This window comes from Gasterosteus aculeatus, chromosome 20, assembly GCF_964276395.1.
Source record: "Gasterosteus aculeatus chromosome 20, fGasAcu3.hap1.1, whole genome shotgun sequence".
Taxonomy (NCBI): Eukaryota; Metazoa; Chordata; class Actinopteri; order Perciformes; family Gasterosteidae; genus Gasterosteus; species Gasterosteus aculeatus.
In genome coordinates this window covers 20,770,138-20,791,820 of record NC_135707.1, presented here as the reverse complement: position 1 = coordinate 20,791,820, position 21,683 = coordinate 20,770,138, and the positions used below count along the sequence as shown (strand labels likewise).

General features: G+C 45.8%; 1 protein-coding gene across 3 annotated transcripts in view; it reads left to right on the top strand.

Moving 5' to 3' along the window:
• The window catches only part of cdk14 (cyclin dependent kinase 14), a 116,556-nt gene that overhangs the window by 59,064 nt on the left and 35,809 nt on the right, over nt 1-21,683 (top strand). For all 3 annotated transcript variants that reach the window (XM_040164536.2, XM_040164537.2, XM_040164538.2), the window contains 2 exons: nt 13,209-13,329; nt 16,892-16,985. In XM_040164536.2, coding sequence (XP_040020470.1) covers nt 13,209-13,329; nt 16,892-16,985 — 215 coding nt within the window. The remainder of the gene's footprint in view (nt 1-13,208; nt 13,330-16,891; nt 16,986-21,683) is intronic.

Sequence of the window (21,683 nt, the reverse complement as noted above, 5' to 3'; positions counted from 1 at the left end):
GCCAAGGCGCCCTGTGGTCTCGGCTTTGGCAGCCAGAATACTAACGGACGACAGCTGAGGCCTGTGGCGCTGGTTTGGGTAAATGAGAGAGACGAAGGACGCGTGTCAACAGAGGAGGGTGTGAGAGGGACAATAAGAGGTGTCAGGATGGAAGGACGCAGTGTAAGAGAGGGATAGATGGCAGGCTGTAGGGTGGGTTATGGATCATCTGGACAATGAAAGTACATTTGACTTTTCCCAGTCCGTGGTTTTCTTTCCCCTTTGGTCATTACTGCTCATTACTGGACATTTAACCCATTTATGAAAAGAACTTGGACAGGAATTGGCTTCTTTCTTTTCCAATAGCACTGGTCTATGTTTTCGTGCTGACGGCTGTTTGTTATTGGAGTATCTGGAAAGATGCTGACAGCAGGAACAGCTGATTAGTCACGTGACTGATTAGTCTTTAGCAACTGTTTCAATAATCCATTTAGTGAATTCATTCTACAACCACGTCAGGTGAACCTAACAGCTCTGAGGAGTTGCCCTTCCCATACCAGTCTTTACATGTGCTTCGAAATACGTGAATGGAAACAGGGTTCATAGACGTAACGCCATACTAATTATTGTGTGGAGTTACAGGCGGCCCCCTGCCTTCTTTTACGCAACCTGCGCCTTACACCACGGCATGCTGTTCAACGTACTCTCAGCCTTGGAATGGAAACATGTGCGTATTCTTCCCAAACGTTCTGTAGGTACAACAGGTGTCCCAGCTGTACTGTGTCATAACGAAGAATCAGACAAAAACGAGCCCGTGAGCCAAAAGCGCCCAGGCAGCCTCCCACTGCAGATCACAAAGTTCTGCAATGTTTTCAGGGCTGTTTGTTGGAGACCCCTGCGTCCTGCCCGGGACGTGCAGGGACAGCACACTGGACTCAGCGAGGGCAGCAGGGACCAGCGATCCACATGCTCCCCTCTGCTCCTCTGTAGGTCCACTCACTTTCTAATGAGCTGCACAAACAACGAGCACGTCAGTGAGGCTCCGAGGAGCTCACGGTTCATATCAAGGATGCAGCTAATTGAGGCCGGTGATGTTGTGTAGAGGAGACGTGTAAGGACTGCGACACAAGACAAGTACACGGAGTCCATCCTGCTTGAACCTCCTAGACATTTGTTTGCTCATTTAAAATGATTTCAATTAGATGAAATACTAGTAGTTTTTATTCCACGCATTATATTTTCCTGTCGGAACAGGATGCTTTTTAATGTTCCAAAAAAAATCTCAACTTATAAATAGGTTTTCCTTCAGGACAAAATGAGTTCAGGAAGGCGTTCCATCTCTTAGGCCATCCAGTTCTTCAGTACGAGTGAAGGACTGCTACTGCCACAATCATGTTACTGTAATATTATACAGTCTTCTATCATTAATAGTGATCAATCTCTCCCTTGAAAGCTGTTTTATTTTCGTATGCTTTCCTCATTCTGTCAGCAACCCCACAGTGTCATCACACACAAAAGGACTTAACACAACTATCTGATGACAAATCCCTAATTGTAGAAGCAATTGACTCACGTACTCCAGAGCCCCGTGAGAGCCTGAACGTGGCCACAGGCAGGACGAACCTGCCCAAAGGCTGCTTGTATTGGCCCTCAAACACTGAAGTATCGCCATATGCTGTCAAGGTCTGTCGCCAGCCTGGAGCACAGAAACCCACTCACCCACAAAATGGCCGAGCCGTGTGTGTTTGGCACTGCGTCCTTGTGAGGACCCGTCCCATACAGTCTGGGATGCCAGCTCATGTGTCTGTCTCCTTAAAGAGCGGAGGACTCCGAAGCAAGGCCTGGTTGCTCTCCAGTGGCCTGGAGAGCCATTTGTACCCACTCATGGTGCAAAGCCACTGGTTCTTCTCCATGCTGGGGGCTTTGCTCCAGGGATTCCAGTGCTGCTCGGCTGGTCTGCTGTTTTTTTGCCATTACATACTGTACGTGCTTCCTAAAAAAATGATCCTATTGACTTTTGTGACCCATTGACATTATAGGCTAAACTACACTCAGTGTAGACACGTTGACATTGAAAACGTTTGGCAGCCTCAGCTGTATTTTCACGCATGAACACGCTGAAGCTAAGATTGCTAACTGGTTCTGAACACAAAGCTGAGGTTGATGGGAACATCACTTTAAAAAAGTTAACATTGTACTGTGGTTAGACGCCAGAATCAAGGAATGTGACAGCGTTGCTAATAGTGGGATTTGGGTTCGGGTTCTTGATGAGATTGATACAAATGAATTATCAGTCCCATCAAGAATATTTCTTCTTGATTGACGAAAAAAAGAGTTGTCATTTAAAATGGAATCACTGTGGTTCTATAGAAGCAGTGATGGAGGGACCGTCTGAGGGCAACCAACCATGGACCGACACCGGAGTGTTGTTAGAGTTTCAAATCCACACACTGCCTGACAGTCTCTTTAGTGAAAATCATGAGCAGAATTCTACACTGTCGCTACCTCAGTACCTCAATGCAGGATTGGAAGGTGCAAAATGGAACAAAAACTGTGTTCTTACGAACTTGCTAGCTAATGTGTATTGATGTGTGTGTTCATGTTGCGGCGCTGTGAAGTAACAGCTGCTGGGATAATGATGTGTGAGCAGTGAAGCCATGTGACAATAGAGCTGTGGCTGTCCCCAATGTCCGCCTTGCCACTGCAACGCCATACGTCTGTGTGTGTGTGTGTGTGTGTGTGTGTGTGTGTAGCTGGGCTTTTTGCATGTTAGATGAGTCAAGCCTACAACATTTTTTTTCTGTCCAAAGCTGCAAGTTTTATGACACCAGCAACAAAAGGGCTGTGTAGGTGTGTGCATACTGTAAGTAATGTAACGTACTAGAATGCAGAGCTCATTACAGTCCACTTTGTGTTGGTAAATGAGCTGGGACGACGGCAGGTGCTGCTCTGCGCGCACACACACACACACACACACACACACACGAACTAGAGGAAGAGGGGAGATCTATATTAAAACCATGGTAATTAAGCATGCTTATTCAACTGAGCAGTCAAGTAACCAGAAGTAAAGAAAACTTTGGCGTCTAAAATCACATCCAAGAAATGAAGTAGTCGATGACGTAACTAATGGATAAAAGCGTCTGCAAAATGACCTGTAATGTAATGTAACTCCAGACACCCACAGCAGCTGATTTTCACTTCAGTTTGACCTTCTAAGGGTTTTTGTGTTCGACCGAGGTGAGCTGTAAATTATCTTATTCCTCTTGCTGTTGAAATCCTTCTAACTGTTTGTGTGGGTACAAGTGTCCATGTAGAAGGTTCAGCAGCTTAACAGGGACCATTTTGCAGTACAGCTAAGTTACTGGACCCTTTTGTTCTAGCCCAGCGGTGTCAAACTCCGACCATTAAAATCACATGGAGGGGTGGTGCTGGAGAACGTTTTTAACATTTGCAAACAATCCAGAATTGACGCACAGCAGTGGTGTGTAAATGAAATGGCCACAGTGTCTTTCAGTTTGAGGTACATTTCTATAGCGCACTCACTTTGACAAACATCTGCCAGCTGTGGCTCAATAAAGGTGGTGCATTGAATGGAAGCAGTGAAGCTCACAGCAGTGCTATTTAAGTGAAGAAAGCTGCATGTATTTCCCCCCCTGTGGCACACAGCCTACTGTAGTCTGCTGTGGTGGAATAACACAGATGTTGGGGAATTATTGCAAACTTTATGGAGAAGAAGTTGTATTGTCCCATGTGGAAATAACCTCCTACAGTGCACGTTAGGAAGGTAGAGGAGAAGCAGGCTGAAGAACACTGGGCTGTTTTCATCCTTTCCTTTGCTCGTCCTCCTGCTTTCCTCCAGCCCTCCCATAAATACCGGGACCCCCGGTGCTGTGTGTGACTTGGTGATGTATAATTCAGCGGTGACCTTCCCAGGAGCTACCCCTACAGGATGCAACGGATGGAGGTGGCTAAGGGTGTATTTGTGTTTAACAGTGTATGTGTCACAGGTCAGGACTTTGAAGTACAGAACCCTCTCCTGCAGTCAAACCTGGGGTTTTACATTTCCACAGCACCATAGAGTTACTGCCTACTTGGCTATAGGACATTTTGCTTGGTGATTCAAAGGGCAAAGAACATTGTAATGAAAACATAAACTAAAATTAGATCTCTTGCTTACTGTCAAAGTGGTATTTCAACTGAGCTGCAACCTTCAGGTCTGAACAATGTGAGTCAACGAGGTTGTGACAAGAACTGTAGTTCATCAAATGGGTGATATTTGGACCGCTATGTATGTATATTCACCCAAGGTCAAATGCTAGTAAGCCAAGTGTACGGCAGGACCACTGCAGGGACGACCACCTTCAGATAGGACCACCATCAGATACGACCACCTTCAGATAGGACCACCGTCAGATAGGACCACCATCAGATAGGACCACCTTCAGATAGGACCACCGTCAGATAGGACCACCGTCACATAAAACCACCGTCAGATGCAACCACCGTCAGATAGGACCACCGTCAGATGCAACCACCGTCACATAAAACCACCGTCACATAGGACCACCGTCACATAGGACCACCGTCAGATAGGACCACCGTCACATAGGACCACCGTCAGATAGGACCACCGTCAGATGGGACCACCGTCAGATGCAACCACCGTCACATAAAACCACCGTCACATAGGACCACCGTCACATAGGACCACCGTCAGATAGGACCACCGTCAGATAGGACCGCCGTCAGATGCAACCACCGTCACATAAAACCACCGTCACATAGGACCACCGTCAGATAGGACCACCGTCACATAGGACCACCGTCAGATGCAACCACCGTCAGATGCAACCACCGTCAGATAGGACCACCGTCAGATGGGACCACCGTCAGATGGGACCACCGTCAGATGGAACCACCGTCAGATAGGACCACCGTCAGATAGGACCACCGTCAGATAGGACCACCATCCACAGAAACCTGTGAGGAGGTAAAGCGCAAAGACTTCAGGAAAGAAGCAGTTATGTTGGTTTATGATGACAGTAATGTGATCAATATTAATAAGTGTTGGATAATTACTTCTATGCTGGGCGCAGTAGTGGCTGACACACAGACCCAGTGGAAATAATAGTGTGAGCCAGGAAATGGCATGAGAACAGTATGTGGACATTACAGATCAAAGTCCTTTCTCCCTTCCAATAAAAGGAAATGTTAAATACTCCCTCTCTCATTCTTTTTACCCTCTGTTCCCCCACCCCCTCCCCCCCCCCACACACACACACACTCAGGGGACTGGCAGCAGGGCAGGAAGTTCTTTTTTACCAGGCTAAATGCTTTAATTAAGTCTTCCGACCACTTGGGGTGAGACAGAAGAGAGGGAGTGCAAGCACCCTCATTAAAGCCTGCTGCTTCTGCACTCTGCTCTACCATTAGCTGCTATGGGAGCACTGTCACCGGATACTTATCATGTTGTGTCAGCGCCTAGACGAACCTAGAACAGTCTTAGGATAACCTGCCGTGCATGAATTTACCATAAAACCCTGGAGAAGCACTTTCCTGTGGATCTCATGAAACCTTATGTTTCTAAAATCCAGGTATGAAGGTAGCATTCTCTGATTGATTATAAATACAGTGCCTTGCGAAAGTATTCGGCCCCCTTGAACTTTTCGACCTTTTGCCACATTTCAGGCTTCAAACATAAAGATATAAAACTGTAATTTTTTGTGAATAATCAACAAGTGGGACACAATCATAAAGTGGAACGAAATTTATTGGATATTTCAAACTTTATTAACAAATAAAAAACTGAAAAATTGGGCGTGCAAAATGATGGTGATGCACCATCATTTTTTTCCTGCCACATTTCTTCCTCAAAGATGATGGGCCCCACTATCCTTCCAGTTTTTAATAATGCGTTGGACAGTTCTTAACCCAATTTTAGTAGTTTCTTCAATCTCCTCAGGCGTTTTCTCTGCTTGGTGCATGCCAATGATTTGACCTTTCTCAAACAGACTAACATCTGTTCCACGACCTGGTTGTTTAAGAAATGAGAAGCAACTCATTGCACCAGTTTGGGTTGAATAACTTGTTGCCAGCTGAAAGATAGTCGCCCATACAGTAATTATCCAATAGGAGCTCCTCATTCAACACTTAATCAGCTGCCCTTGAGATTGAGTTTCCCCCCATGCACGGCAGTTCCGCTCAACACGTGAACAAATGTGTTGTTGTTGTTGTTGTGTATGAGCACATATGAACCAGCGGACAGAGCACTATACCTCACCGACCTAGGGGAAATGCTAAATTCAGCTTCACCGCTTTCAGTCGTCAGACATTTCCACTCTAATTCGGAAAATATTCTGGCTCTATATTACCTAAAAGGGAACTTCTCCCCATAAATGAACCAGCCAAGGTGCTACCTAAATCTCCTTTTCTATTTATGGTGAGCACTGAAAGATGTAGAACTTTTGGACAATTGTAAATGTGCGAAACTCTTTGCCAATATTTCTTGTCACGTAACAAAGAAAGAAAAGATAGAAAAGAAAGAAAAGTGGCAGAAAGCTTCTCACAGCTTAAACACAGAAAATATTCATAATAACACATGTATTTAACGCAAGTAACCGAGGAGGAGGAGATGACAAGGAACATCTCTCCCCATGTCAGATCCTTTTTCAACAGAATGACTGAAAAACAAAGGGCACTGTTGAAAGTTTGTTGGGCATCCAACGAGTGCAGAGGGAACTCAACCGACATGAGCACCGAGTGTCTGCTCAACACGACGAGGGACGAGCCAGCCAGACTGTCAACTAGGATTGAAAGGCTTACCCATCTGTCAACAAGACAATGTGTGAGAGAGTATGAGAGAGAATGTGTGAGACATGAGTGTGTGAGACATGAGAGAGTGTGTGAGACCGTATGAGAGACAACGTGTGAGACATGAGTGTGTGAGACAGTATGAGAGAGTGTGAGACCGTACGAGAGAGTGTTTCAGAGAGTTCAACTAGGATTGAAAGGCTTACCCATCTGTCAACAAGACAATGTGTGAGAGAGTATGAGAGAGAATGTGTGAGACATGAGTGTGTGAGACATGAGAGAGTGTGTGAGACCGTATGAGAGACAACGTGTGAGACATGAATGTGTGAGACATGAGAGTGCGTGAGACCGTATGAGAGACAGTGTGTCAGAGGGTGTGTGAGAGTATGAGAGACAGTTGGTCAGTGTGAGAGAGTACGAGAGACAATGTGTGAGACAGTGTGAGACAGTATAAGAGTGTGTGAGACAGTGTGTCAGACAGTGTGTGAGAGTATGAGATACAATGTGTGAGACAGTCTGAGAGACAGTGTGTGTGAGAGTATGAGATACAATGTGTGAGACAGTCTGAGAGACAGTGTGAGAGTGAGATACAATGTGTGAGACAATCTGAGAGACAGTGAGAGTATGAGATACGATGTGTGAGACACGAGTGTGTGGGTCATGAGAGTGTGAGACCGTATGAGAGTGTCAGACAGTGTGTGAGAGAGTATGAGATACAATGTGAGAGACATGAGTGTGTGAGACAGTGAGTATGAGATACAATGTGTGAGACAGTCTGAGAGACAGTGTGTGAAAGTATGAGATGCAATGTGTGAGACATGAGAGTGTGAGACTCTATGAGAGTGTCAGTGTGTGAGAGAGTATGAGAGACAATGTGTGAGACATGAGTGTGAGACAGTGTGTGAGACATGAGTGTGTGAGACCGTAAGAGTCAGTGTGTGAGAGAGTATGAAATACAATGTGTGAGACAGTCTGAGAGACAGTCTGAGAGACAGTGTGTGAGAGTATGAGATACAATGAGTGAGACATGAGAGTGTGAGACCGTATGAGAGTGTCAGTGTGTGAGAGAGTATGAGAGAATGTGTGAGACATGAGTGTGAGACTATGAGAGTGTCAGTGTGTGAGAGAGTATTAGAGACAATGTGTGAGACATGAGTGTGAGACAGTGTGTGAGACATGAGTGTGTGAGACCGTAAGAGTCAGTGTGTGAGAGAGTATGAAATACAATGTGTGAGACAGTCTGAGAGACAGTGTGTGAGAGTATGAGATACAATGAGTGAGACATGAGAGTGTGAGACCGTATGAGAGTGTCAGTGTGTGAGAGAGTATGAGAGACAATGTGTGAGACATGAGAGTGTGAGAATATGAGAGGGTCAGTGTGTGAGAGAGTATTAGAGACAATGTGTGAGACATGAGTGTGTGAGACAGTGTGAGACATGAGTGTTTGAGACCGTATGAGAGTGTCAGACTGTGTGAGAGAGTGAAATACAATGTGTGAGACAGTCTGAGAGACAGTGTGTGAGAGTATGAGATACAATGAGTGAGACATGAGAGTGTGAGACCGTATGAGAGTGTCAGTGTGTGAGAGAGTATGAGAGACAATGTGTGAGACATGAGAGTGTGAGACTATGAGAGTGTCAGTGTGTGAGAGAGTATTAGAGACAATGTGTGGGACATGAGTGTGAGACAGTGTGTGAGACATGAGTGTGTGAGACCGTAAGAGTCAGTGTGTGAGAGAGTATGAAATACAATGTGTGAGACAGTCTGAGAGACAGTGTGTGAGAGTATGAGATACAATGAGTGAGACATGAGAGTGTGAGACCGTATGAGAGTGTCAGTGTGTGAGAGAGTATGAGAGACAATGTGTGAGACATGAGAGTGTGAGACTATGAGAGGGTCAGTGTGTGAGAGAGTATTAGAGACAATGTGTGAGACATGAGTGTGTGAGACAGTGTGTGAGACATGAGTGTTTGAGACCGTATGAGAGTGTCAGACTGTGTGAGAGAGTATGAAATACATTGTGTGAGACAGTCTGAGAGACAGTGTGTGAGAGTATGAGATACAATGTGTGAGACATGAGAGTGTGAGACCGTATCAGTCAGTGTGTAAGAGAGTATGAGAGACAATGTGTGAGACATGAGTGTGTGAGACAGTAAGAGAGTGTGAGAGACAGTTGGTCAGTGTTTCAGAGAGTATGAGAGAATGTGTGAGACATGAGAGTGTGTGAGACCGTATGAGAGACAGTGTGTCAGAGGGTGTGTGAGAGTATGAGAGACAGTTGGTCAGTGTGAGAGAGAGTACGAGAGACAATGTGTGAGACAGTATGAGAGTGTGTGAGAGTATGAGATACAATGTGTGAGACAGTCTGAGAGACAGTGTGAGAGTGAGATACAATGTGTGAGACAATCTGAGAGACAGTGTGTGAGAGAGTATGAGATACAATATGTGAGACAGTGTGTGAGAGTATGATATACAATGTGTGAGACAGTCTGAGAGACAGTGTGAGAGTGAGATACAATGTGTGAGACATGAGTGTGTGAGACAGTATGAGAGAGTGTGAGACCGTACGAGAGACAGTGTTTCAGAGAGTATAAGAGAATGTGTGAGACATGGGTGTGTGAGACCGTATGAGAGAGTGTGTCAGGGTGTGTGAGAGTATGAGAGACAGTTGGTCAGTGTTTCAGAGAGTATGAGAGAATGTGTGAGACATGAGAGTGTGTGAGACCGTATGAGAGACAGTGTGACAGAGGGTGTGTGAGAGTATGAGAGACAGTTGGTCAGTGTGAGAGAGAGTACGAGAGACAATGTGTGAGACAGTATGAGAGACAGTGTGTGGGAGAGTATGAGATACAATGTGTGAGACAGTCTGAGAGACAGTGTGTGTGAGAGTATGAGATACAATGTGTGAGACAATCTGAGAGACAGTGTGTAAGAGAGTATGAGATACAATGTGTGAGGAACGAGTGAGAGTCATGATAGTGTGAGACCGTATGAGAGTGTCAGACAGTGTGTGAGAGAGTATGAGATACAGTGTGTGAGACCGTATGAGAGTGTGTGAGACAGTGTGTGAGAGTATGAGATACAATGTGTGAGACAGTCTGAGAGACAGTGTGTGAGAGTATGAGATACAATGTGTGAGACATGAGTGTGTGAGACATGAGAGCGTGAGACCGTATGAGAGTGTCAGTGTGTGAGACAGTATGAAAGACAGTGTGTGAGAGTATGAGATACAATGTGTGAGACATGAGTGTGTGAGACCGTATGAGAGTGTCTGAGACATGAGAGTGTGAGACCGTATGAGAGTGTCAGTGTGTGAGAGAGTATGAGAGACAATGTGTAAGACATGAGTGTGTGAGACATGAGAGTGTGAGACCGTATGAGAGTGTCAGTGTGTGAGAGAGTATGAGAGACAATGTGTGAGACATGAGTGTGAGACCGTATGAGAGTGTCAGACAATGTGTGAGAGAGTATGAGATACAATGTGTGAGACATGAGTGTGTGAGACATGAGAGTGTCAGACCGTAAGAGTGTGTGAGACATGAGCGTGTGAGACCGTATGAGAGTGTCAGTGTGTGAGAGAGTATGAGATACAATGTGTGAGACATGAGTGTGTGAGTTATGAGAGTGTGAGACCGTATGAGAGTGTCAGACTGTGTGAGAGTATGATATACAATGTGTGAGACAGTCTGAGAGACAGGGTGGGCAGACAAGTGGTTTGGGGTTTTCTCCGGGCTCTCTGGTTCACCCAAAAAGATTTTCTGTAACAGGAAAATTTAGGAAGAAAAACAACTTTCTAGAAGAACAATAACGATATATCATAAATCAGGGCTATTCAACTAAGATGTAAAGAGGTCTAGAAATAGAAGATTTCTAGAAGGACAGAAGCACCGAGTGTCTGCTCGACACGACGAGGGACGAGCCAGCCAACTCTTTGACAATATTTATTGTCACGTAACAAAGAAAGAAAACAAAAATGTCCTCAATAGCAAATTAAAAGTAGCTGCTTTTTTGAAAAATGAAATCTCAAGTTGATGGTACATTTCCCCTGGTACAACAGAAGGAGGAGAATGCGCCGTCTGTCGAACCCACAATAAAATAAAGTGTTATATATAAAGGTGCACCAGTGTAAACTCGTGTCAAACAGAAGGAAATGAGTGGCAAACGGACCACATAGATACTGATAGTACCAGAACATGTTGGTAGCTGCTGGGCTGCTTCCATCTCAACATCTAACGTTACCCTGCGCTGGACCGTCTACAGACGCCCACCACCGTGTCCCTAAAAGACGGTGGTTTAAAAAGACGTCCTGGCTAAATGTAGGGACATAGTTGGCACTTCAAACACACCCGTTAAATGATGGAGAGTCGAGAACAGTACACGAGGACAACAGGAAGAGTCGCTAGTTCAACATGTTCCACCCGGTGGAATTCTGCCTCCAAGATGATCACGCGTGTGGAGTTTTGTGTTTCAAAACAAAATATATTTTGTCTAAATTACACACTTATCAAAATACTCGTTAATTTATAAGGTTAAGTCTTTTCATTAATGAATTTAAAAAATATGAGACTTTTTTTGTTTGTATCTATTGACAGCCATATATATATATATATATATATATGCTCAAAAAGTCTTCCATCATGATTTAAAGGGAAAATCTAGGGTTTCTTGCGGTACAGAAGCCAAGTGCAAAGATGCAAACCAAGTGGCCACACATTGAATATTGAAAGCTTTCAGGAACTGAATGAGATGATCAACTATCAGGCATGCATCAGTGCTTGTAAAATCTTACAGTCTCTTATGTGTACAGTCTAAAGCAGTGACTCTCAAATGTGGATGTGTGTACCCCTGGGGGTAAGTGGAGGCCCTCCAGGGGGGTCGTGATATTTAAAAGAGAATGTATTTAAAACTAGCATCCATTCCAAAAACCTTTACAATTAGTTTTTTTTAATAAATATTCAATGAGATATAATCATAAAGGGGATTTTACAATGGCAGGCTGTTCCATTTCATTATCTGAAGGACACGCCACACGCTTCTCAAGACATGGAGGGAGAAGAGCCAAAGACGGTCAAATCAGAGGCAGCAAAACTCAGTCAGCACATCTTTATTGCTATCTCAAGACAACAAACAAGTCAGCATTTTATTAAGAGGAAACCTTCCGAATTCGGGTCATGTCACCTGATCAGCCAAAGCCGTGTAGGCCCCTCATGAGTTTTTTTTGCGTGTAGCTAAAGTTGCTTGGCGCTGTTTAGGATGGGATATAAATATTTCACAATCAGAATCAGAAGCCATTTATTGCCACGTATGTTACACATAGAGGAATTTGACAATGAGTACACCACAGAAATTAACCCTTAACCCTTTTAAAGCGTACCTTAAAAGTAGCTAAAAGTGTGCCATGCCATCAACTAATGATCCTGGTCAACAGACAGCAATGGAAGGTAAAAACAATAGGAACTGTCGTTTTGTAACAGAGGGAAAAGCCAACCTCCCCATGTGCTAAAATGAACTGTGGTACATGTGCAGTTCACTTTCTAAACCCCAGAAGCGGAGAACACTTTGTGTTATGAGGTCATAACTGAGCAAGACACCCGACCCTAACTGCTCGCCGGGTTATAAATGCAAAATCATGGGGTAAGAAATGCAAAGCAAGTTGTTTTGGATAAAAGCGTCAGCGAAATGACATCATGTAACGTCACTTTGAAGGAAAACCAGGACTTGAATGAAACCGACTCTGGACAGTTTCTTCTTCAATGATTCAGCAGTTCTTTAGAACGGGAATGCAATGCTCACCTGACAATAGTCTATTGAGCTAAAACATCAACATTATATACAACTCCTTGCTTTTAAAATAACCCCTGGATGACAGGGACTTTAAAGTGTCAGTTGCACACAAGCACAAAGAGTTGAAAGGGAGGTCACAGGAGGTGGAGACACTTAAGGTGATAGCAGGAAGTGGGGCCAGAGGCATTGTACCTGCTAACCACCAAGTATTGATGTTACTTGAAACCCAAATGCGTTAGATATGGGGGAAAAAACTACCAGGGTAGATTTAGAAAAGAGATGGTTTTGCATTGTGGAATAACAAACAACATACAGAAATGATAACTGCCTCACGCATTCTTACATTACTTGAAGACTTGTATATAACAAGCATGAAGTCAGCAATGAGTTTTTGTTTCACACAGGACAGAAACACGGTGGTCTATTGGTGATATTATGGTGATATTCTTTCCCAGTTTTAAACCCTGTCTACAAATACAACAAACATCTCACTATTTTCTATATTCTATCCAACATATTGTGCATGGTTTTATGATCATGGTAGACTCTCAGGAGCGTGAGCCTATTTGACTTATTATTCCATTCCAGGAGCCTTTTGAGGGTCAGTCAATGATAACGATTTCTCCCCTCAGGCCTGGCCAGGGCCAAGTCGGTCCCCAGCCATACCTACTCCAACGAGGTGGTGACCCTCTGGTACCGGCCTCCGGATGTCCTGCTGGGATCCACGGACTACTCCACCTGCCTGGACATGTGGTGAGCACCCCTCACCCCGACCCTGAGGTCACTCGTTGTTGATTTATTCAGGTGCTTCCATTTAGATCTGCATCAGATTCCTCATGTAAGGCATTTAGAAGCCACTTCTAAGCAGAGTTTTGTCCCCTTGGTCAACCTTCACCTCCGGTACCCCTCCCTCCGCTCACATGTACTACCACTCCTTGTTACTCACTCAAACTTCCTCGTGAGGCTCTTCTCTGGTTCGAGGTCCGTCAAAGAATGACGCTAAATCAAAATGTTCATTCTTTAACAAAACAGCAAGTCCCACATTGAATCAAATCTAAGTTAGCTAAGTTAGCAGTTAGCTGTAATGTGAAAAGCTGTCTCGATTTGTGGCAACACCCGGGACATGTAAAGGCCTCCTTCTTTCCAAATGTCCTAAGTCCATATGTCCGCTCAGGGAGTGGCTGTGTGCTGGCGGAAACCGGACCCCCTACCTGAGTTCCTGCATTCTGCCTGTCACTACCTTCTCTTCTCTGCCATTGCACGACACGTGCAGAGCCCCTGGTCCCTAGTCCTTGGTTCTTGGTCCCCCAGCCCAGGAAAACACTGAACAGCAGCTTATTGCTGTTAGGAGTTCATCAAATAGTTTCTTCACGTTACCTCCATAGTCTCTTTTCTAACTCAGGTTAGTTTTAAGGGAAGCAGCAATTGAGTAAAAGAAACATACCTGCTGTAAAATGAATTGCCATCTGCTCTTCATCATGCTCCTGATGGCGCTGACAGCTCTACACTAGTCACAGCTCATCATTTCATTCTTGTTTAGGTGATGGATATGAAAGTGTGGTAGCAGCGGCTCATTGTCTCACCTCCTACCAAGCCAGTGCTGCTCAGATAACGACAAGCATCCAATCTAGTGTTGTACTTACGGTACCTGGGGGGCAAAGATCTACCTCATTGAGGTAGCACAGGACAGTGAGGTAGTCTGGCTAAAGAGCTATTTATAATAAATAAACACACACACACCTGTGCTAGAGAGGCATGAAAATCCCTCACCTTTCGGCGAAATTCGCCGTTTTGAAACCAAAATAGGTGACCTACGTGAATCGTGTAGATTTGATGAGTTTCTTTGGGGGGGGGGTATTCATATTCAGTGAACTGCCAACAGGTGCGCGTGTCAGAAGGGAGCGCGAGATTCAGTGAATTGCGAACAGGGTGAGTGATGGTTTCAATCATTTTTATATTTTCTGGTCTATCTAAGTCAAGTTACCCAGGAGCTTTGTTGACACAGACTTAGCTAACGTTAGCTACAGCTTGATGAATGGAGTCATTTAACACAGCGGCGTTGGCCAGCTAGCTAAAGCTGCGGTGGAAAATGAATAGCTAACGCGACCGTTTTTGTGGATTTTGAGGTGAGGGGGCTGACGAGGCAGAAGGTAAAGTGCTCCACAAGCAGCAGACCTGCCAACCTGTTCAAAGTACGCTGGTACGATTTGTCACTCTAAACTACGCAAACATTTGTCTAAAAGTAATTTTAGACTAGTTGACCAGCACACATGATATGCAATGCAATATAATGCATGACGAGTATTTAATGACTTGTCCCCTATTAGTTGTTGTCAATTCCCATCCCCCCCTCGTCGGTACGCAAAAAACGATCCTGCCCTAGAGGGGTAATATCCTTCTCACCTTTTTCACCCTTGACCTGTTTTCATGCCTGACGAGAAATGAACATCAAAAGTTTGATTCTTCTATTGCGCAATTGCAAGTGGTGAAAGTGACATTCAAGACAGTCCTATTAATATGCAACAGGTTTATACTGTAGGGCTGTCAACTATATTCTACATTGAAATATATATATTGAAAATTAATATTCGAATGTAAAAAAAAAACTGCGGCGCGACTGTCTGCTTTGTGGGCGCGCGCCTGACTACTGACTGTATATCGCATGAATAAAATAGACCAGATCTCATCTTGTATATTTGACTCTGATCAGATACTAAAATATATAACACACTATGTCAGAGGTCTTCAACAGGGGCGTCGATACATTTTTGGTTCATTTTTTTTTTTTTTTTCAACCAATTTAAACTCAGTCTTCAGAATTGTATTTATTGTCTTTAAATACACATTAACAACATATTGCAGCGACTGGATAAATCTACGGAGACGTTGTCTCTCAGTCCCACAGCAGCTCTCTGCAGCTGGACACCGGTTCACTCATCATGCTGATACGACATCACAGGCACCAGCCAATCACATCCATTCATGCTCACGTCTAAAGAGCGCCAAGCTACAAAATAAAGGATGGCGAACCAAACTCCCTAGAATGGGGGGTCCCTGCTCCATCTCGCCATCCGTTTTGGGGGCCTTGGCCTGAAAAACCTTGATGACCCCTGGACTATGTGATTCCACGTCCCGTCTGGTCTGTGCTGAGAAAGCTAACTTTTTAATCCAACCTGGGTTGAACTGCTGCTGAATGGCGTACAGAAAAGTGAAAATGAGTACGCCAGAGGTGGAAGTATCTGCCCCACCCCCCTTCCTCCTTCAGTGTCCCTTTCCCCTGAGGCTTCCCTCCAACCATACTGGGGTTAGACTCCACGTTGAGCCTTGGTGACCCCTTCTGCCGGGACAGTCAGCAGGGACGTCCCGTGAACCTCAGCTGCCTTCCCCAACATCCAATTAAAAACAGCCGGGGGCTTTGGGGGTCTGTGAGGCACAGGGAGAGTGTGTCTGCATCCAGGGTATCTACAGGGTGGTGCTTCATCCACCCGACGTTCCCCCACAAAGACACACACACACACACACACACCCCTGGTCTCTTAGGAAGCAGTCTTCCATGAAGCAGCATCTCTTGCAGGACCAAAAGGTTGCACAGATCTGTCTTCCTGCCACCATAAGCATCCATCACAGCAGCCTACAGGTTACAGGCTGCCATCTGTGAGGGGAGGACGTGATGGACGACTGCTCTATTTTTAGCTTCCTGCAAGCTCTGTCAATCACAGTCAACAATGACATCACTCAAGTGGGATCATGCACAGATTAATGCTCCGGTTTAGTTGGGATTGAACACCATCTTTAGCCAGCATGCTAAAGGCTTTTCTTATCCAATTATTTTCTTGACCAAACCCAACAATGTGTCCGTCTCTTGTCTCATGTCTTCCTGTGGTCCTCAGTGTCGAGCCCATTGCTTTCTACTAGACAGAAAGAAGGTTTCCTTTTGCAAAGACTTCTCTAATGGACACAAGACTTGTTCCACTTTGCTATTTGCAAACTATTTCATGAAGTAATATACAGAACTTTTGTTGTAAAATTAGCCTATTTCTAGAGGTAAGGATCAAAGTCTGAGACGAGCAAGTGGACGTCATTCAAAAGTTTTGGATTACGGCTGTTTACGTGTTTTTAAATAACCGTAGCAACCGAAACCAGATTAGAAGACACGCACAACATGCATATTGATACACCTTTATACATTATATGGCATACAATTAACTCTCACAGGCTTCTATATCCTGTTTAGTGTCTTATATGTGCAGATATAAACACCTACATGATTGCAATGGCTGTGCTATTACTTACCTCATGGAACTCTCTCTTCAAGGGGAGTGGGCTGCATTTTCATTGAGATGATCCAAGGGGTGGCTGCCTTTCCAGGGATGAAGGACATCCAGGACCAGCTGGAGAGGATATTCCTGGTGAGTCGCAGGTGCTGCCGTGTCTGTGTGTGTGTGTGTGTGTGTGTGTGTGTGTACAGTGTGTAGCCGGCTCTCCTTTCCTGCGGTCCAACAGCAGCAGCGTTGTGGGTGTTCACATAGAACCCTGGAGGTTCAGTGCTAACTTTGAGCAATACTAATACAATACTAATATGTTGTTTTTCAGCAAAAGCTGCTGACTCACGCACAGATATGAGTGATGTGTAATATTGACAATGTATTGTTTGATTTACTTTTTCTTTTATATAACAATTAACAAGAATGTAGGATAGGAATGAATGAGTGCTGCTGATGTGCACAGTTGGTCGTGTCGTATTTAAAAGGTAACCTTTGTGGTGTGGTTTTTATATGGAAATGAGTTAGTTTGTATAAGTAACTTGTGAACTAGTTGTAGAAACCAACAGAAGAAAGAACCCTGATAATATGGAACCACTGTGATCCTGTCACGGTGTGGGTTTGTGTCGCGTTTTATTTTGTAGTTTCCTGCCCCCTGTGTCCCCCGTCCCCCCTGTGTCCCCCGTCCTCCCTCTGATTGTCTGCCGGGTCCCTGATTGTTTACACTTGTGTCCAATCAGTGTCAGGGATGCAAACGGCACGCTTTTTCTGTTTGGGTGACTTGTGTGAAGTTTTTTTAAGGGGGTCCTGATTATAAATTCATCGTGCCAACAGCTGACCAACAGTAATGATTCAGGGCTCTCAAGTGTCACACATTGAACCCAACCTCTTTGATTCGTGCACACGCTGACGTGCAGAGCTTTACCAAGATGTGAAAACATCTCATTTCCACTGACACAAAGAGTGTGTCCCTGAATGCATCGGCGAGCGTGTCTGCCAGCCCATGGCCGTGCACGGTAGTAGAGGAGGGGGGGCGGGCTCGTGAGCTGGTTCAGAGGTAGTCCAGCATCCATCACCAGAGCGGGCGGGTTAGCAGGGCCATGCAGGAACAAAGATGGAGGCCGTTGCAGTCAGAATCTGGAAAATGAGCAGTCCATGATGACGTTATTGTTTTTGCATGTAGTGTCCCATCGTCAAAAGGATGAAACTCAGAGTTTGCAGCATGAATGCACACAGAACATTCTTCAGTGATTAAAGTCAACGTGGACCACAGGAACACGCTGGGGTTCCACAGTTGAACAATAGCACGGCAGCCATTAAACGCATGTGAATAATGTAATCGCCTCTGCATTGATTTATAGGATGTATGTATTCTAAAGTGAAGGGACGTCCCGTGAGTCCGTGACTGGCCCGATCCGACATCCCCCCCATATCGTTTTATCCACAATCTCTCAATTGAAGTGGATTTTCCCATTACAGTAGCAGGGCAGACATAATGGATTTATATTCATAGGCTGGAAGGACCTGAATAATTAATACAGAAAATGACAGGGACGAGGGTATGAAAGGGTCTGAAGTCAAGTACGGAGACAAAGGATGTGCGCTGGTGTTTGGCCTCTGGGCTGAAGGCGAGAGATACGCATCTCAGAGACGCAATGGCTTTTGAGTTGTTGGATGAGCTCAGGTGCAGAAAGCCCTGCAGGCAGCCGCTCTCTCCCAGAGCGGGAGGAGGGGAACCGAAATGCTTCTTATTGATTGTCCTTTACGCCGGTAAGAAGCTGTGAGAAGCTGCAGCCCCGCCCAGACCCAAAGGCACACCGGGATTGGACCAGAGAGGTCTGCCGGTGATGGGGGGCTCAGCTGCACACTCGTTCCCTGCAGAGGCGCTTCAGCTTGGCCAGACATCTTCCCATCTTTTACGCTCTGGCGCCATCATGGAGGTCCACTGGAGAACTGAAGGTACGCAGATAAGGGCTGGTGCACACGTGTGAGCGTCAAAACACGGAAGACACACCTGAATAAAAGGGATTTCTTCCTATGTGAGACGTTTAGGTCCACTGTGCAAACTATTGTGTTCTTCTTTATCTCTTTACTCACAGCATTTAGGGCCCTTTTGTAATGAGCTGACTGCTTTACCTACAACCCGATGGACCAAAGGGCCACACGCACACCCCCACTGCGACCACTGGCCTTCTATTGTTGGGTTGTAACGTGCTTTACTTCTCTATCTGCATTCACATTTGAATGTATCCTTAATTACTTTGATTGCACAATTACTTTTGTGGCTTTTTGTGCTGCGAGGATCACATACCTTTATTTCAGCTTGGCGCTACATGATGTGGTTGGACAGTTCTAAACACCTTTGTTTCTTTCATCATTTTAGCATTCTGCTCCATCCATTAGAAATGACTGTTTCTCATAGCGATCACATTCTGTGTGTGCATTAGTTTAGATGAACAATTGCGGCGCTGTGTGGTTTGGCGAGGCGGAACGTGATCACAGTACCAGCCTTCTCGTCAGGGCAAGCCTGATCGTGAGATTTCCACCGGTGCCGCCTGCTCTGTGTGTCTGCTGCCGGGCTGTCGGGATGGGTCCGACTTTGGATGCACAGCCTCGACCCGTGAAGGGCACCATCGATGAATTATGTGCAGTCACAAGCATCTTAAAGGCCATGTTGTTTGAAGAGAGGAAGAGGAAAGGTCAGCCTCATCACCTAAAACGTCCTCAGATGGGGAATGTCATTCGTGGGCCTGCGCTTGTTCTGATGTCTGCCGATCTGCAGACCGGGCCGCTTGCTTTCTTGTGAGAAAGGAGAGCTCTTGACATCCACTGCTGCTCATTGCAGAGTGTTTAAGGGGAGTGTTTCAATATTCAAGGTCATTATCCTCATTCAGAAGATAATGGAAGGAAGCCTCTGATGTTGCGTCCATCCGTTATCTTCATCCTATCTGAGGGGCCAGCAGGATTGTTCAGATATCCGCAGGGAGATGTTGATCCCCGGCCTCTTTCTTATGTCTCCTCACCAAATCGCCACCACCCAGCGCTCGCGACCAGAGGGCTTTGCCTTCCGCCTCAGCTCTCTATACTGCTGACACTGCTCCATCAGAAAGATATTGTGACTGTATTTGATCAGCAAGCATCGTTCATATAGAAACGTGGTCCTCTCCTCCTACCATGTCCAGTGCACCTTGATGCAGCCAGCTGATCTGCTTTCACTGGTTTGATCATGTGACCGTTACAGGGCAGAACTCTCTATGGTTCCATCTCTCCAGGTGCTCTGTGCGGATGTGGGGACGGGGCCGGCCCCCGCCAGCTGGTTAACTAGCTGTCAGCCCACTGCAAGGACTATATGAAGAGAGACAGGGCGGAAATGTCCACTGTCCACTCTGAGGTGTGTGTACGCCTCCTTATATTAGTGTTGGTGGTTCGAGTCCCGGCTGCCCCATGTTCCATGTCGAAGTGTCCCTGAGCAAGACACCTAAGCCCTAATTGCTCCCCGGGCAAACATGTAAGAGCCATGGGTTAAAAGTGTAATGCAAGTCGCTTTGGATAAAAGCGCCGGCTAAATGACCTGTGATGTGAATAGTGGAATAGAAGCAACGTGGATAATAGCATAGCTGGTGTTTCTGGGCGCAGGCTCTGGTGCTTCCACCAACACGTTGGCTTTTTCACACGTGATTAACGTCATTCATCAGATTAGAGCTTCACAGCAATAGAGATGATGATTAGTGTTGGTGTAGAAATGATGCAGAGTCTGATTCATGCCCTGTAGATGCCATATTTTGCATCGTGAGCCCAGTGACTGTGACTGAGTGTTGAATGTGGGACGTTAGGGGGGCCATTACTTCAGTAATGACACGTCTGTAGTTATTTTAGGCCACTTATTATTTTGTGTTCCATTGGTTTGTCCATCCGTTTATCTTCTCTTGTCCTATGTTCTATGGCGTCTCCTGGTAGGAGGTGTGTATTTTGATGATCCACCCTACACGTAGTGCAGAGCGGACACGGAGCCTCTGTAGTCCAACATAAAGCACCTTCCAGTCCATCAGTCAGTTGTTTAAAGGGCCTCAGACAGGCGGGAGGACGCTGCCTGTGACTGAGCCTCCCCGGGTGGAACCGGGGGAACATCATGCTTCTGTCACCAACGGGAAGGTGTGCAGGACTCAAACGCAGAGTTTGAAAACAAAAGGAAAGCAAAACGCAGACAGGAACAGGCAAGACACTGAGAGTAGGACATCCAGGGTTGAACAATCAATGGACGCAAGACACACGGGGCTTAGATACACTAGGAGGACACAGGTGGAAACAACCAGACAATCACAGGACAAGGCAGTAAGTGAAGTAACCCGGAGACACAAGGAGCAGGAAACTACTAAATAAGACAGGAAACAAATCCACACCGTGACAGCTTCAAGGGTCCGGCTCACTCGCCTCTCTGTATCGTAGCAGAGCCCAGTGACCATGCGAGCCTCCCTCGGGACAGAGCCAGACGCTGCTGGGAGAAAATAATAGGCGCTGTGTCAGTGACATGAGCCCCCACCCGCTGAACCCAGACAGGATGGTCAGAGCTCACTGAACACAGGGCAGACAGCTGATCCACTTGGCTCTGGTTCTGATCCCCTGGACCTCCTCCCAATCGGATCAGGGAGCAGCCAGGGTGGGACTGTGATTGTCAAAGTGGGAGGAGGCCCGGGGTCAGCGTCAGGACACAGGCCCAGAGTGGAGGTAGGAATGTGTGTGTGTGGGTTAAGAGGCCACGTACACACCAAGAGACAGTTCCAACCCCGAGGGACTGAATCCCAGCATGATCCGATATCAGCATGGAGCCCCTCCCTAGTTACTCAC